The sequence below is a fragment of the Numenius arquata genome, chromosome 2 (assembly GCF_964106895.1).
Source record: "Numenius arquata chromosome 2, bNumArq3.hap1.1, whole genome shotgun sequence".
In the NCBI taxonomy this organism is placed as follows: Eukaryota; Metazoa; Chordata; class Aves; order Charadriiformes; family Scolopacidae; genus Numenius; species Numenius arquata.
The window spans coordinates 14,988,159-15,001,160 of NC_133577.1; the positions used below are offsets into that span (position 1 = coordinate 14,988,159).

At 39.0% G+C, this 13,002-nt stretch overlaps 1 protein-coding gene across 3 annotated transcripts in view; it reads right to left on the reverse strand.

The window, feature by feature from the left end:
- Positions 1–10,771: 10,771 nt before the first annotated feature.
- The window catches only part of UTRN (utrophin), a 339,386-nt gene continuing 337,155 nt past the window's right edge, over positions 10,772–13,002 (reverse strand). For 2 of the 3 annotated variants that reach the window (XM_074144303.1, XM_074144304.1), the window contains 3 exons: positions 12,414–12,522; positions 12,275–12,280; positions 10,772–10,908 (listed from right to left, as the gene is read on the reverse strand). In XM_074144303.1, coding sequence (XP_074000404.1) covers positions 10,796–10,908; positions 12,275–12,280; positions 12,414–12,522 — 228 coding nt within the window. In that variant the 3' untranslated portion in view covers positions 10,772–10,795. The remainder of the gene's footprint in view (positions 10,909–12,274; positions 12,281–12,413; positions 12,523–13,002) is intronic. The other variant, XM_074144306.1, reaches the window with a different exon arrangement.

Consider the following 13,002-nt stretch of genomic DNA (forward strand, 5'->3'; position numbering starts at 1 on the left):
GAGCTACGCTAACTGTCGAGGGAAAATTTCTTGGGCTTCCCTGGTGATAAAGTCCTAGCATGGGTGATTGAGGAGCTGGTGAGGGGAGAGGCTGAACCTCCTACTTGTAAAGAAGGAAGAACAGGTAAGGGATGTGAAGGTTGGGGGCTGCTGCGGCTGCAGCAACCATGAGGTGGTGGAGCTCAGGATCCTGAGAGGAAAGAGCAAGGCAAAAAGTAGGATTGCATCCTTGGGCTTCAGGAGAGCAGACTTTGTCCTGTTCAGCAACCAGGAAGAATACAGAGAGACTGCCCAGTTGTGCAGGGATAGGATTAAGAAAGTCAAAGCCTCTTGTTTGCATTCAAATCAGGAATGTGGATTATCAGTGGCAGTTACTACTGTATCTTCTGTGTGTTCTCTTATTTATTAATGCATGAAACTTCATTTGTGGATTAGACACCAGTCACATATGGCAAATATATACAGAGAAGTATAATGGTCCTGAATCGCTTGTGATAAAAATAATCATAGAATTGTGCAACATGTCTTCTCTAGTGAAGAAAAATGAATGGTTTTGATAAATGTTTTCACGGGGCCAGGGCTATACTTTGAGTATTCTGGTTTGTAGTCATACGAGCTGTCCACTGGACTTCCACTTCACCTGGGCTGGGATTCAGAAACATTTCTGAATTTGATCAAATGGTTGCCTATTTCCATATAAAATTGGGTGAATCATCAGTCTTTCTTTCATGTGGGTTTTTTCCTAACTCCATTGAACCTAGTTTATGAGACACTCAAATTACTGGTAAGGGATGCTGTCCATTCCTCTTTTTTTTTTTTTTCCTTTCTCATTTTCTGAAAACTTTAAATCATAGTCAAAGAGGTATCAGTTACTGTATCAGTTACAGGCAAAAGAAATGCATCGTGCAGATAGTAGCATTGCAGAAACACTTCATCTATATGGTTTTCCAAATTTTTATATATATCTGTATCTTAATAACCAGGTCACTTTTTCTAGCTGTGAAAATACCAAACTAAAAATTCTTTCTATTCTCTGTTGGGTTTTTTTGTTAATATCAAGGTAGGATCTATCCGCAGAAACTAGATTTGTAAGCTGCAGACATCTTCCTTTGAGCTAGTTACCTTTGGCTCTCCTTCCATAGTCAGGAGATAAGTATTGGTAAAGTATGGTATCTCCAAGATAATTAATATTTATCAGAGGTCAGAAAACTAGGCATTTTTGAAGTGCTTATCTAACTGACTGTATAAAAAGTGTGACTAACAAGCGCATGAATAGTTCATCTGTAAAAACTATGTGTCAGAGATAGCAATGAGATAGAACAGTGTCCACATTTTGGTTTGAGTTTTTTTTTTTTTTCTTGTTTCTGCACTGAACTTTCAGGCTGGCACCTAGGAATTCTATTTAGCTCCCCTGGTTTAGCACTGTTAATGCGCACACTGACATAGAGCAGTTTTCAATGTAAGAGATCCCTTTGTGTTGGCCGCAACAGTTTGCTGCGGCACTGGGATGCCGGGGAGAAGGAGCTGACTCAGCCCACTCCTGGCAGCTCCCTGCTGGCGTCTCCTCCCAGGGAGAGGTGGGTACAAAAGCCGTTGATGGAAACACAACCTACCCCTTCTGAAGACGGCTGCCGCTGCATTCACATGCAGCTGCTCTTTCTAGTGCATCGATTTAAGTGGCAAACAGTGTAATTTGTGCTGGCACATTGTGAATATTTAAGTGGCACTAAAGACAGAAGATGGCTCGCGTCTCTTTAGGAGTCCAAGGAAGATTTCACTTTTGCTGGTCACAGGAACAATGAAAGAGATCTCTTCCTGTTCAAATATTATTTTTTTTTTTTCCACTGAAAGTTTTGGGGTTGGTTGGTTTTTTTTTTTCATACCCCAGTTACTAATTTACACCTTGGCTGGATTTGTTAGACTGATTTTGTTGCTGTTGTGGGAGCAGAATTCTCAGCCATATGGCATGACATCTTTATTTCTGCATGGCAGTGGACAGGATCCATTACTCGGTTTTGTGGGGATCTGAATGTTTACCTTCAGGAGGGTTTTTCTTAGGGCAACTCTGTATAAAGTAGCGAACAAGAAATACGTGTAATGAGCAAACTCTATCCAAAGGGCAATTTTTACTGTAAATGTTTAAAAGAATATTTTGGTCTTTTGCATAAATCTAACGCTTGCCCATTACAGTAATACATTTTTAATTTGGCTGAATTCAGATTTCTTTTTTTTTCCCCCTCTCATTTTTCAACTGTAGAAATAAAGGAGAAAGGACAGAACTCCTGGCCCAGGACACTCGGGTAACAGGAATTGTCCTGTGCGTTCTGACAGTTTGTGTCTGGGTTCAGTATCTCTGACCTAGTGGGGCTGGTGTCTTGTAATTTAACTGTCTCACATACTGAGATTTGAACATGTAAAGAGCCTTGTCTTGGTCAAAACAGAAATAATACCATCTCCTGTGCCCCCCCCCCCCAAGAAGAGTGGTTTCACAGTGGAAGTTCCCCTGACAATGAAGCCCCAATAGCAGGGGAACTTCGGCACTGATTTTAATTAGATGCATCATCTTGAATATTCTTTGAGAAAATGAACTGATCTCGTAGTAATGTTTCAACTCAAGGGTTGTTTTGTAATAAACATCTGAACAAATATGCTATCAACCACCCCATCCATCTTGGGACGTACAGGAGGGTGTCTCTCCTGATTAGATGGACAGGCTCTTCAGTGCAGGAACCTAATTCTTCTCCTGAGAAGTATCACTTTGGCTTTATTTTGCCTGACAAAAATAACAGCAGAAGAGGCTGGTTAGCGCTCTAAGGAAAAGGTTGTGCAGAGCAGTGAGGGAGTGCTTACCATTGCATTGTTCACTGAGGATGGAGGTCGCCATGCCCTGCCACTGCCCTTCCTCAAGCCCCTCAAGAAGAGCCCCACAGCAAGCTGTTGAGAAGCGGCTGTGGCTCTGTTCCCCCTGACAAGAGCCAGGACCTTCACAGCCCAGTGCTGAAGTGTGATTTGAGGCTGAGAGTACCTTCCTTGCTGGTGACAGTGCCACAGAGCTCTGGCACCTGCTACCCTCACGATCAGGGTACGGAGGGTGTAAGTAAGTCGTAGATATGAGCATTGTCATAAATTTTTTTCAAAGTCAGGCCCTGGTACTGATCCATACGCTTCTTGTGCTGCCTTCAACTCTACAAACACATAATTAAAATGTTTACTTTTAAAAAAAGACAAATCTTATGGTTTAATAGATTCTTTAATCTACCAGTCTCCTCCTCTTTGACACGTTTATTGTTCTAAATACAGAACTTAATCTGACTCAATATATTGCTATTTCTATAATTAAATTCCTTGTTAACTGCTGAATCATTAAAATGCCATGTGAAAAAGCCACTTCTTCCCTACAACTTATTTCTTAAGCATGCTTTCACAAAGTGAGGGAAAATGTCATTACTTTGACACTTATTTTTTACATTTGTTAAGAGTTTGAAAAAAATAATTAATAAATACCAAATATGAAAACGTTGCCAACTCTTACTATAAGGGAACAGAATTGTTAGGATTATGGGCTTTTTTTCCTCCTTTAAGCACAGTAGTTCTAACAAACACAGTCATTAATACAATTTGCATTAGCTTAATGTAGATACCTACAATCAGGACACGGTAGGGCTAGAAAGTACTTATTTCCTGACTGAATACCTAATGCTGTGCTTCAGCTAAGCACGTTGACAGAATGCCATCAAAACTTGAAGACTAAATTTATAGTTCTAATATTTGACAGGGCTTCATGCATTACTGCTATTTTGCAATATGTATATATAACATTTTAAAAATAAAAACAGTCTGCTTCTCAGTGATCAAACTTAATCTCTGTCATGAAACGGAATGATTCCAGCCTAAATCACTACAGATGGAAGAGTGGAGAAAATATGCACAGATTTATGGGGAAAAAACACTGCTTCATCTCATTTATAAAAATGCAAACCACACTCCAAAACTGCTAGCACACAGATATCGACTATCATAGCACACCCATGTTAAAATTAATCTTCTTTGGAATGAAATTTTCAGCATTTAGCAATAATGCCATCCTTGAAGACCAGACAACTTGAAAGAACTCCATACTTTTTCTCATGTTACTGCAATATATTCTTTTATTTATTATTGTCTCAGAGGAAGAATGTTACAATGTAGTGTTTGAAGTAGCATTTACTTGGCAGCAGAGGACAAAGGATGCATACAAACACAAGCAGAAAAACAACTTTATACATAACCTCATATTCATAACAAAAATAAAAGCCACCAAATTCACTACTGAGACCTTGTTTTACTTCTGTAGGGGGGTATTTTTAAGGATTCTTTACCTAGATAATGATGTAGCTTGATAAAAGCAAAGTACTTTGCAGAGAACAGAATATAAAGCTATTTCCAATACTACTCATGAAGATAGGTCTGAGGTAGAAAGGTGGTCATGGCTTTCCTCTTCTGTAAAATGTGGGGTTTTTTCTTCTCAAAATAACTATGCTACTTTTTTTTTTTTTTTTTAATAGATGAAGCATTTATAGGAGCCAGCATCTTCCCTTCCCACCTTGACAATTTTGCTGCACTCGCTCAGGAGTAATACTTAGCATTTATATAGAGCTTTTCAGACCCTAACTAAGCAAGCCCTACAACACCATTGAGAGGTAAGTACTATCATCCCCATTTTACAGATGGGAAAACAGAGGCAGAGTGGTTAAATAATTTGCCAAAGGGTTCAGAAAGAACTGGCACCAGGGCCAACTCTAGAATGTGGTCAATGCTGTTCCCAAATCACTCCATGAGAAGCAGCAGTCCAGGAGTGAGTACTGTGGGTGCAGGACAATCTAGTTGGCACCACTTCACAACAATACTAGAAATTCCTGACCTACTGTCTTAACACCCTCTAGCATTTTTCGGTAGCAGTAGAGAATTTACAACTCTTCCAATACCATTTTGAAATTATGTTTTTTCTTCAGTAATAATTAAAAACAACACAGTTTAGTTTCTCTCCACTATACATGAAATACATTGCATGCAGTTTTACCAATTAAAGGTATGTCCTGAAATTAAAGCAAGTGTCCATGCAGCTTTGTAAACTCCATGAAGGCATTAAAATCTCTTATGATACTTTTAAAACTAGAGATCAGCTGCTCAGTGACATAACTTTCCTGTAATTATCCCTATCTGAAGTACATAAATAAATGATTTCAAAGATAAAGATGAGTTGCAAGATTACAACGCCAAATGATAATATCTATGTGCACTGCAGTTTTGAAGAAAATGTTCCATTGCTAATAGTATTGGAAAGGGCTTTCTAATTGTCTCTTCGTTTCCAAGAGGCAGACAAAAGACCGGTGCGTTTGGATCATCAGAAGGGGATCTCACGGAAATAAGCTTTACTTCACAGACTGTAAATTCCAAAACTCGAAGCAAGTTTGGCACAGCAGGGAACAGCAAAGCTTTGTCTCTGAACAAAGTTGGGAAAGATTACACTAACATAGACCTTAATAAAAACAACTCAAGCTATCATCTAAGTCCTCTTTTTAGCTATCTCCTGATTCAAAATTAAGTAAGGCTTAAAAAAATAATCCTCCAAATGGAGTGTGTTGGCTGAAAATAACTAAAAGTTAAAAATCTTGGTGCATGAGGATGAGGATTATGACTTGAAATGAGAGTTTGCCTTGTTTAATGGAGTTAAAATACTGTAGCTCGCACCCAAGAGCGAGTTTTGTTAACCAGTAACAATAATGCAGATTGTGCTAAATGTGGGAACTTCATATGCCAATCCTGAAAACAATTCAAGGGTAATCTGAAATCTGTGTGGTCAGATGGTTAGCATATAAATAATCAGTACAGAATATTAAATGCGTGAGAATATAACTAAGGGTATTTTACAATGTAAAAGCAAGAGCTGAAAGGAATGTATAAATGTAACATTTTGCTCCAACTTCCTTATGCAGTTCTCTTTATGATTATCAAAAAGAACGTATATAAAGCCCCTGCCCCTTTTCCCGCGGCTGTATATTTATACAAATCAGTGACAAATACTCCACTGCTCATTAATTTACAGTTGCATAGAAAGGGAAGAAGAAGAAGAAAAAAAAAAACCCCAATACTATAAAAACAACATCCTCATCTTTGGGTATTCAGTGTTTTACTATTTCAAGTAGAACACGCAGTCAGAGCGAACAGCATGTTCCAGGGTCCCATGCAGCCTTCTGATGAAGTGGAACTCGCGACTGGTGGTTTGTAGAAAAGGGCTGTACTGCACGTCAGGAAGCACTGGTCGATGTCCAAATGAACACTTCACATTGCCTGTCACGATGAGAAATAACCGTGTCAGTACCACATTAACATGCACAGAAAGCTCTAAATACCCTGGGCTCGGTTCAGTTAAGGACTCGTCATCTTACAAAACTCATGTATTTTAAAAATTTAGACATATTTGCCCAAGACTCAGCAAATCACTGAGGCAGGTAGTTAAGAGAAACCTAATTTTACTATACTGCAGTGTTTAAAATTCTTGGTGAGTAAGGCCCAGAGGATGTTAAGTCTACAGAGCAGTAAATACGACTTACAGACTCTACATGTTCTGCACCCATTGAAAAAAATTTTAAGCAAACCGCTGTCCTATCTGAAGCCTAAAATGGAGAGTAGAGAGAGTCTAGATTTGGACTCAGCCCCTTCAAATGCGATGCTTATTTCCAGGCTCCTGTTTCAGGATTCTGTTCCTGAACAATCAATTGTGCCTTCTCTAACGGTTCTGGAAGGGTAGATTTGCGGTGAGACCATTTGGGAATCATCCTGTATATAAAAATGATCAAACGCTTTTTCAGGAAGACTAGTATTATTCACTGATAACACTGAAAGCTATTCTCTGCGCCTGCTTAGAGGAAGGATTTCTGAAAAATGCTAGTCTAATTCACTAATTTAACTTATCACAGACTGAAACACAAAGTCCGAGTTAACTGACTGCAGGACATGATTCATCCCATTCTCTTCAGAAATTCCTGTTTGGGAGGGTAATCCTACTATCCCAGATATTGCAGTCCAGGAAAGCGTTTGTAGAGCAATATTTCTGAATTTTTAGATACTTATTTTGGGGAGGTCTGACCTTTCAAATTGTGGATAAATGGACAAAGCAAAGCAATTTAGGGGAGTAAATAAGACTCTTTCCCTAGCACTTAATTCTTCTGAAGCCTCACACAGCAATTTATGGTAGTCTTTAAAACTTATTTAAAAATGAAACTTGCAAAGAACTATGCAATGACACAAGATTGTGCCATTCCTTGTTTGTCATATGTGGGCTTTAATATCAACCTAAACCTATAGCAAGTGTTTTTCCTATTTCTGTTACTTCTAACAGAAATTGAACAGATCATTCATACCAGTTAGATTTTCAAGAACAAGTATCTAAATTTCACTGAATTTTTAGAGTTGGAAGGGACCATAAAGATCATCCAGTCCAACTCCCCTGCTGAAGCAGGATTGCCCAGAGCATGTTACTCAGGACTACATCCAGGCTGGTCTTGAAAATCTCCAAAGAAGGGGACTCCACAACCTCCCTGGGCAGCCTGTTCCAGGGCTCTGTCACCCTCACTGTGAAGAAGTTTTTTCTCATATTTGAGTGGAACCTCCTATGTTCCAACTTGTGCCCGTTGCCCCTCGTCCTCTCACTGGCAACCACTGAAAAGAGTCTGGCTCCCTCCTCCTTCAACCCACCCTTTAGATACTTATAAGCATTGATAAGGTCTCCCCTCAGCCTTCTCTTCTCCAGGCTAAAGAGTCCCAGCTCTCTCAGCCTTTCTTCATAACGGAGATGCTCCAATCCTTGAATCATCCTCGTTGCCCTTCGCTGGACTCTTTCCAGTAGTTCCCTATCCCTCTTGAATTGGGGAGCCCAGAACTGGATGCAGTATTCCAGTTGCGGCCTCACCAGTGCCAGATTGTTTTTCACCTTTTTGTGAACTCTGAAAATAGACAAATTTCTGCTTTGGGCTTGTAGAGTTGTTGCCTAGTGGGACAAGGCAGCTTAATCTAATGCCTAATACGCTGTGTGGCTCTTGACCTTTGTGCCCTGGTGCCCATAGCTCCTGGAATCGAAATGACGAGTACCAGGGCACAAGGACATGTGGATGGCTTTACAAGAACAAACTTTGGTCCTGCAGAGCTGATGCTGGCTTGAAACTAATTGGCCCTGATAGATTTGAGCTGATTCCATCCAGTCAGCATCCCAGAACTGCACACCATAGTATCCTTGGTAATGCCTGAACTAGCAGGAATTTTCTATTAATTGGCATATTCCAGAATCTAGCTTTCCTGTGACATCGGTCTACCTTCCTAATAGACCTCTAGGGAAAAATACAGAAAAAAACCCCTCCGCCACTTGGCTTTAATGGAACTTTTCCACTTGCTTTACTTTACTTCTAATGATTATGCAAGTATGTAAACATGTATCATACCTGTGGTCTGCCAGTGAAACTTGCTGCAAATAGAAAAAACAAAAGAAAGTTAGAAATTTACATGATTCTGCATCTTGGTAGTTTAAAAACAAGGCCAGTGCAAGGAAAATATGTACTACAGAAGGACAGAAAGACTCCTATATTAAAAAAATGAACATTTAACTAGAAGTGTGTTGTAATGGTCTATGTACATAAGACTCAGATGCTAGTAACTGTCCTTAATGAAAGTTGCTGCCAAGGTAGGAGAGACCAGTAGTGATAAGGTCATGAAAAAACAGCTTTTTTTGGGTTGTTTGTTTTAAATGATACATTGAACTCTTCAACATATGAAGGCTGTTCTAATAAAATTTCACTTGGGTATAATTTAAAAAGGGTAAGGGTATTATTTTTTAAGGTTAGGAATACAGTGATGCTGTTAAGACAGATTGCCTGGGGAGTCCATGGAGTCTGTGCCACTGGAAGTGTTAGAGAACAGGTTAGACAATTGTCTGTCCAGAAAGGCAGTTCCATCTCAAATGGCCACAGGAAAAGATGATGGACTAGGTGGTCTGTCATGGTCTTCCCTAGCAAAAGTCATGGAGTTTAATGCACTCTGTTGGGAAGGATAGTCTAATAATCCTCATTCCAGGCTTCTAAAACAGTACATGAATCTTACATGGTTAAAAAAAATATACTCCTAGTGAATCTCCCAAGTAAAAGATATTATAGAATGACTGAAGAAGAGCAAACATAACTAGTACCCACTAACTGGGGCATGCTGGTTTGGTTTGATTTCTGCAGCAGCATGTCAATGACAAAGGGAAAAATCACATGAAATTTGGAACTGTGACTTCTTTTAATCTTAAATGGCCAGGAACACTTCACAATATGAAAGGATGTGGGGTTTCATGGTTTTCACATGCAGTTCCCCCTTCTGCCTCATTCAGGATATTGCTTTATGGGCATTAAATTTTTTTCCATGTTTCCTTGTAGCAGAGAGCAGGCATCATCATTATCAAGCTTGCCCTGACACAGGAATGCAAGGGAGTATTTCTACAAATTTGCTGTAAATTCTTTTGGGCCAAATGTCCAGTAGCTGCTATATTGCTTATACATGCAAGACAGGAATCTTCAAAGCCGAAAATTGATACTTGACTTGCATTTTCTACTGATTTGTATACATACACACCCTTGAGTTGTGCTGAGCAGCTCCACTAGCTGTTGACTTCAAGAAGAGATGCTCCTTAGAATAAAATCCTTAATTTGCAAAGTGACAGGCTCTGAACTATTGAACTCAATGAAAATCTCAAAGGACAGCTGCAACAAAAGCTTTTTTGCTAGATCCTAATTTGCTTTCTCAAAATGTGCAAAGTGCATCTTCTGTAATGCAGTTCTTCACAGCCAAGCAATGTACGTACAAGAGATAAGAGGGGTATTTTAACAGGGTTCATCGAATCCACAAAACAGAATAGAACAGAGTTCAATCCTGATGCTCCCAAGATGAGGGGGCATAAACACCATCCCTCTCACTTACGCCTTTTAAAACTGACCATCATTATTACATTTAATTTGAAAGAACTGTTGAAAGTTCAAGAGTATAACAAAGTTGCCCCTTCACACCCCACCCCTCCGCCCCACCAAAACCGGTAATGGGTATGAACTACTGCTGGAACCAGAGAGAGAGCTCCTCACTCTTGCAAGTGCAGTGACACTCTGGAAGGAATAGGATCAGTAAAAAAGTATGTCAGCTGATATAAGCCATGCATATGAAACTAATTGGCTTTCCTTTTGATCTCTCTTTAATAGACACTGAATAAAACATCAACTTTCAATGCATTTAAGCAGGGAAAGGTGTTATGTGCTGTGTTAACAGTTATTTCCTCTGGTCAATTAGTTTAATAACTAGTTCAATAATTAGTTCAGGCAGTCAGGATTGGGCTCCCATCCCTCCTGTTGCCTAAGGACTTTTTTCAAGTTTTATTAGAGCAACAGCATTCCAAATTTTTGAATATACATTCAGTCAAGTTCTACATAGGGTTTACAGCAGCAGCAAATGGGATTCTAGGTCTCTTTTCTCCCTATGTGGTCACAAATGAAAATTCCATATGGAGCTATAGGTTTTTCTTATAGTGAATCACCTCCATTTAAAACACGAGAATATTTGTTTATTTCCCTTCACAAATGGTGTATATTGAGCAACTTTTAAGAACAGAATTATGTAGCTTGCATATCCTGACAAGAAATCTCATCAGAGAGATTTTTTTCCTAGTCAATACCACAACAATGACTTTTTTTTTTTTTTTTTTCTTCAAAAGACTGCCTCGAATTCAATACTATTCTCAGAGACCTATTTTGTTACACTTACAGCAGCAAGCTGGAAATGTGCTGTTGATTTGCTCCATAACATCTGTTAGATCTGTGTTGGTATCATGAGGCGGAACTAACAGGTCATCTGCAGATACGACAACAAAAAAGAGCAATGAATTTAGTAACAAGAGGTGAAAAATAAAAGGACGACAACATTCTGAAAGGCATTCTCATCCAACCTTCCTGTTAAATACGCCTTTATATTTCAAGGGAGACCACTACCTGAAGCCTTTGCAACTTAATGTGCAGGAACTGTCATTGATAATTGCCAGCTTTGGGACAGGAGGTGAAGGTTACATTATTGATTTGCAGCAGAACTCATTTCTCTGTTATTAAAGCTGAACCATCACAACCAAGATTTAAACTAGAAGAAACTGCAAACAAGGAGCAGTATATAAGAATTTACAGTTAAAATAAATAAAAGGTTTACAAGATGAAGGAATTTTGCTTGGTAGCTGCTCAATTAACATTCTGTTCCATTTTCAGGTGATTTGTCATGTAACTTCCAGAGTGAATATACCATTCTTTTTCTGAAAAAAAGCCATTTATCTTTTAGATGGTCTTTATTCAATATGCACCAGCAATTTCACTAGTGTTAAAATCCTTCTTGCTTTTTTTTTTTTTTTCCTAAATACTGCTTAAAATTAAGCCAAAGGAATGGTTAGGGAATACAACTGGCTCTGCTCTTAGCAGGGTTATTAGACAGCATCTCTCATAAATCTACCATTGCCTTAAATCAGACTTGAGGACATTCCATGTTTTTCCAGATAAATTAAAGTAAACTGACATGTCAATGTTGAATGGCAACTTTTCAGTATACAAGGGAATATTTTTCCTGTTTTCTGTAGAAATAAAGTATTTTTTTTTTTAATCTATAACATAAGGCTTAAAAACAAAACAGGGGGGAAATTACATTTAAGATAACTCGACAAAAATCTTTTATTTTTTCCCCTAATTTTGAACATTCAACGCTCTATAGTTATTTCTGCTAATTCCCAGTGGAATTAATGAGTTCTGCTATCGGAGAATTTAAAGTAATCTTTCAAGAGAGAAATCCCCTCATGTGCAAAGGCTGTATGCTTAAATACTCTATAATTCCTAAAGATGTGAAGTCTTTGAGGGTTGTGGTCATCAAAATACCAGGATAAGCAGAGGATACACAAGAATTTTTAAAGCAGCCATCAGGAAGCTTCCATTATAAATGTTTTGGACATCTGTTCCTGTATCCGACAGATTACTTGGGTGCATGCATGTAACTGTAGGACAAACAGCTGTTGGCCATTTCAATCCAATAAAGTCTCATTCCCCCTTCACTGAGGATGGATCTGCCCAGTAAATTCACTTGCTCAAAATGGATAGGACCAAAGAGTCTAGTGACAGAAATCCATAATTCAGAGTCACATGGATTCTTGTGATACCGCAGCTGTCTGTAAGTGTGGGGGAAAAAACACCTCCAGCTGCAGTAAGTCTTGCTCCCAGTAGCATCACAAAGATCAGTTCCTTTTTATTCATAAATCTTTCAGAAATATGCCAACAAACCTATTCAGTAATCACCTACAGACCCACACAGCAGTTTATGTGATCACTTACCTGTCTGATGAAACTGTGAGCTTGTCTCTTGCTCGAGCGGGTAGCCGAGGGCAGAGTGCTGAGGCGAAGCACAGGGGGAGGCGCCATTAACACAGGAGTCTGATTCAGGCTACATTAAAGACAATAAATAGCCAAATTTAGATAAATTGTATCTACAGATTTTTTTGGGGCTTGTATGCAGTCATCCCACTCCTTTCCTTTTTTATGTGCTTTTTTGTGTTTGCTCTCCAAACTACTGAAAGTTGGCTTAGGTCTACACGACCATTGGCGGGGGGGAACCAAACCAACAACCTGTTTAAAGAAAATTTAGACTTAAGTGTAACTCTTATGAGACTCCAATTGATGGATGGTCTTGTTAAAAACAATGTTCTGTTGCAAGCACACAACATAGCAAGACAATGTTATGTACAACCCTAACAGTCTGCCGAGGCTCTCAGTCCAGCTTCACAGAAAGACTACACAATGGTATTATTGGAACTGTATATATATGTAGGGATATATACCTACATATACACGCACACAGAGACATTCAGTTGAGGTCTCTTAAGAAGCTTTACTAGGATGACTGATCATGCTTAGAAACAACTGT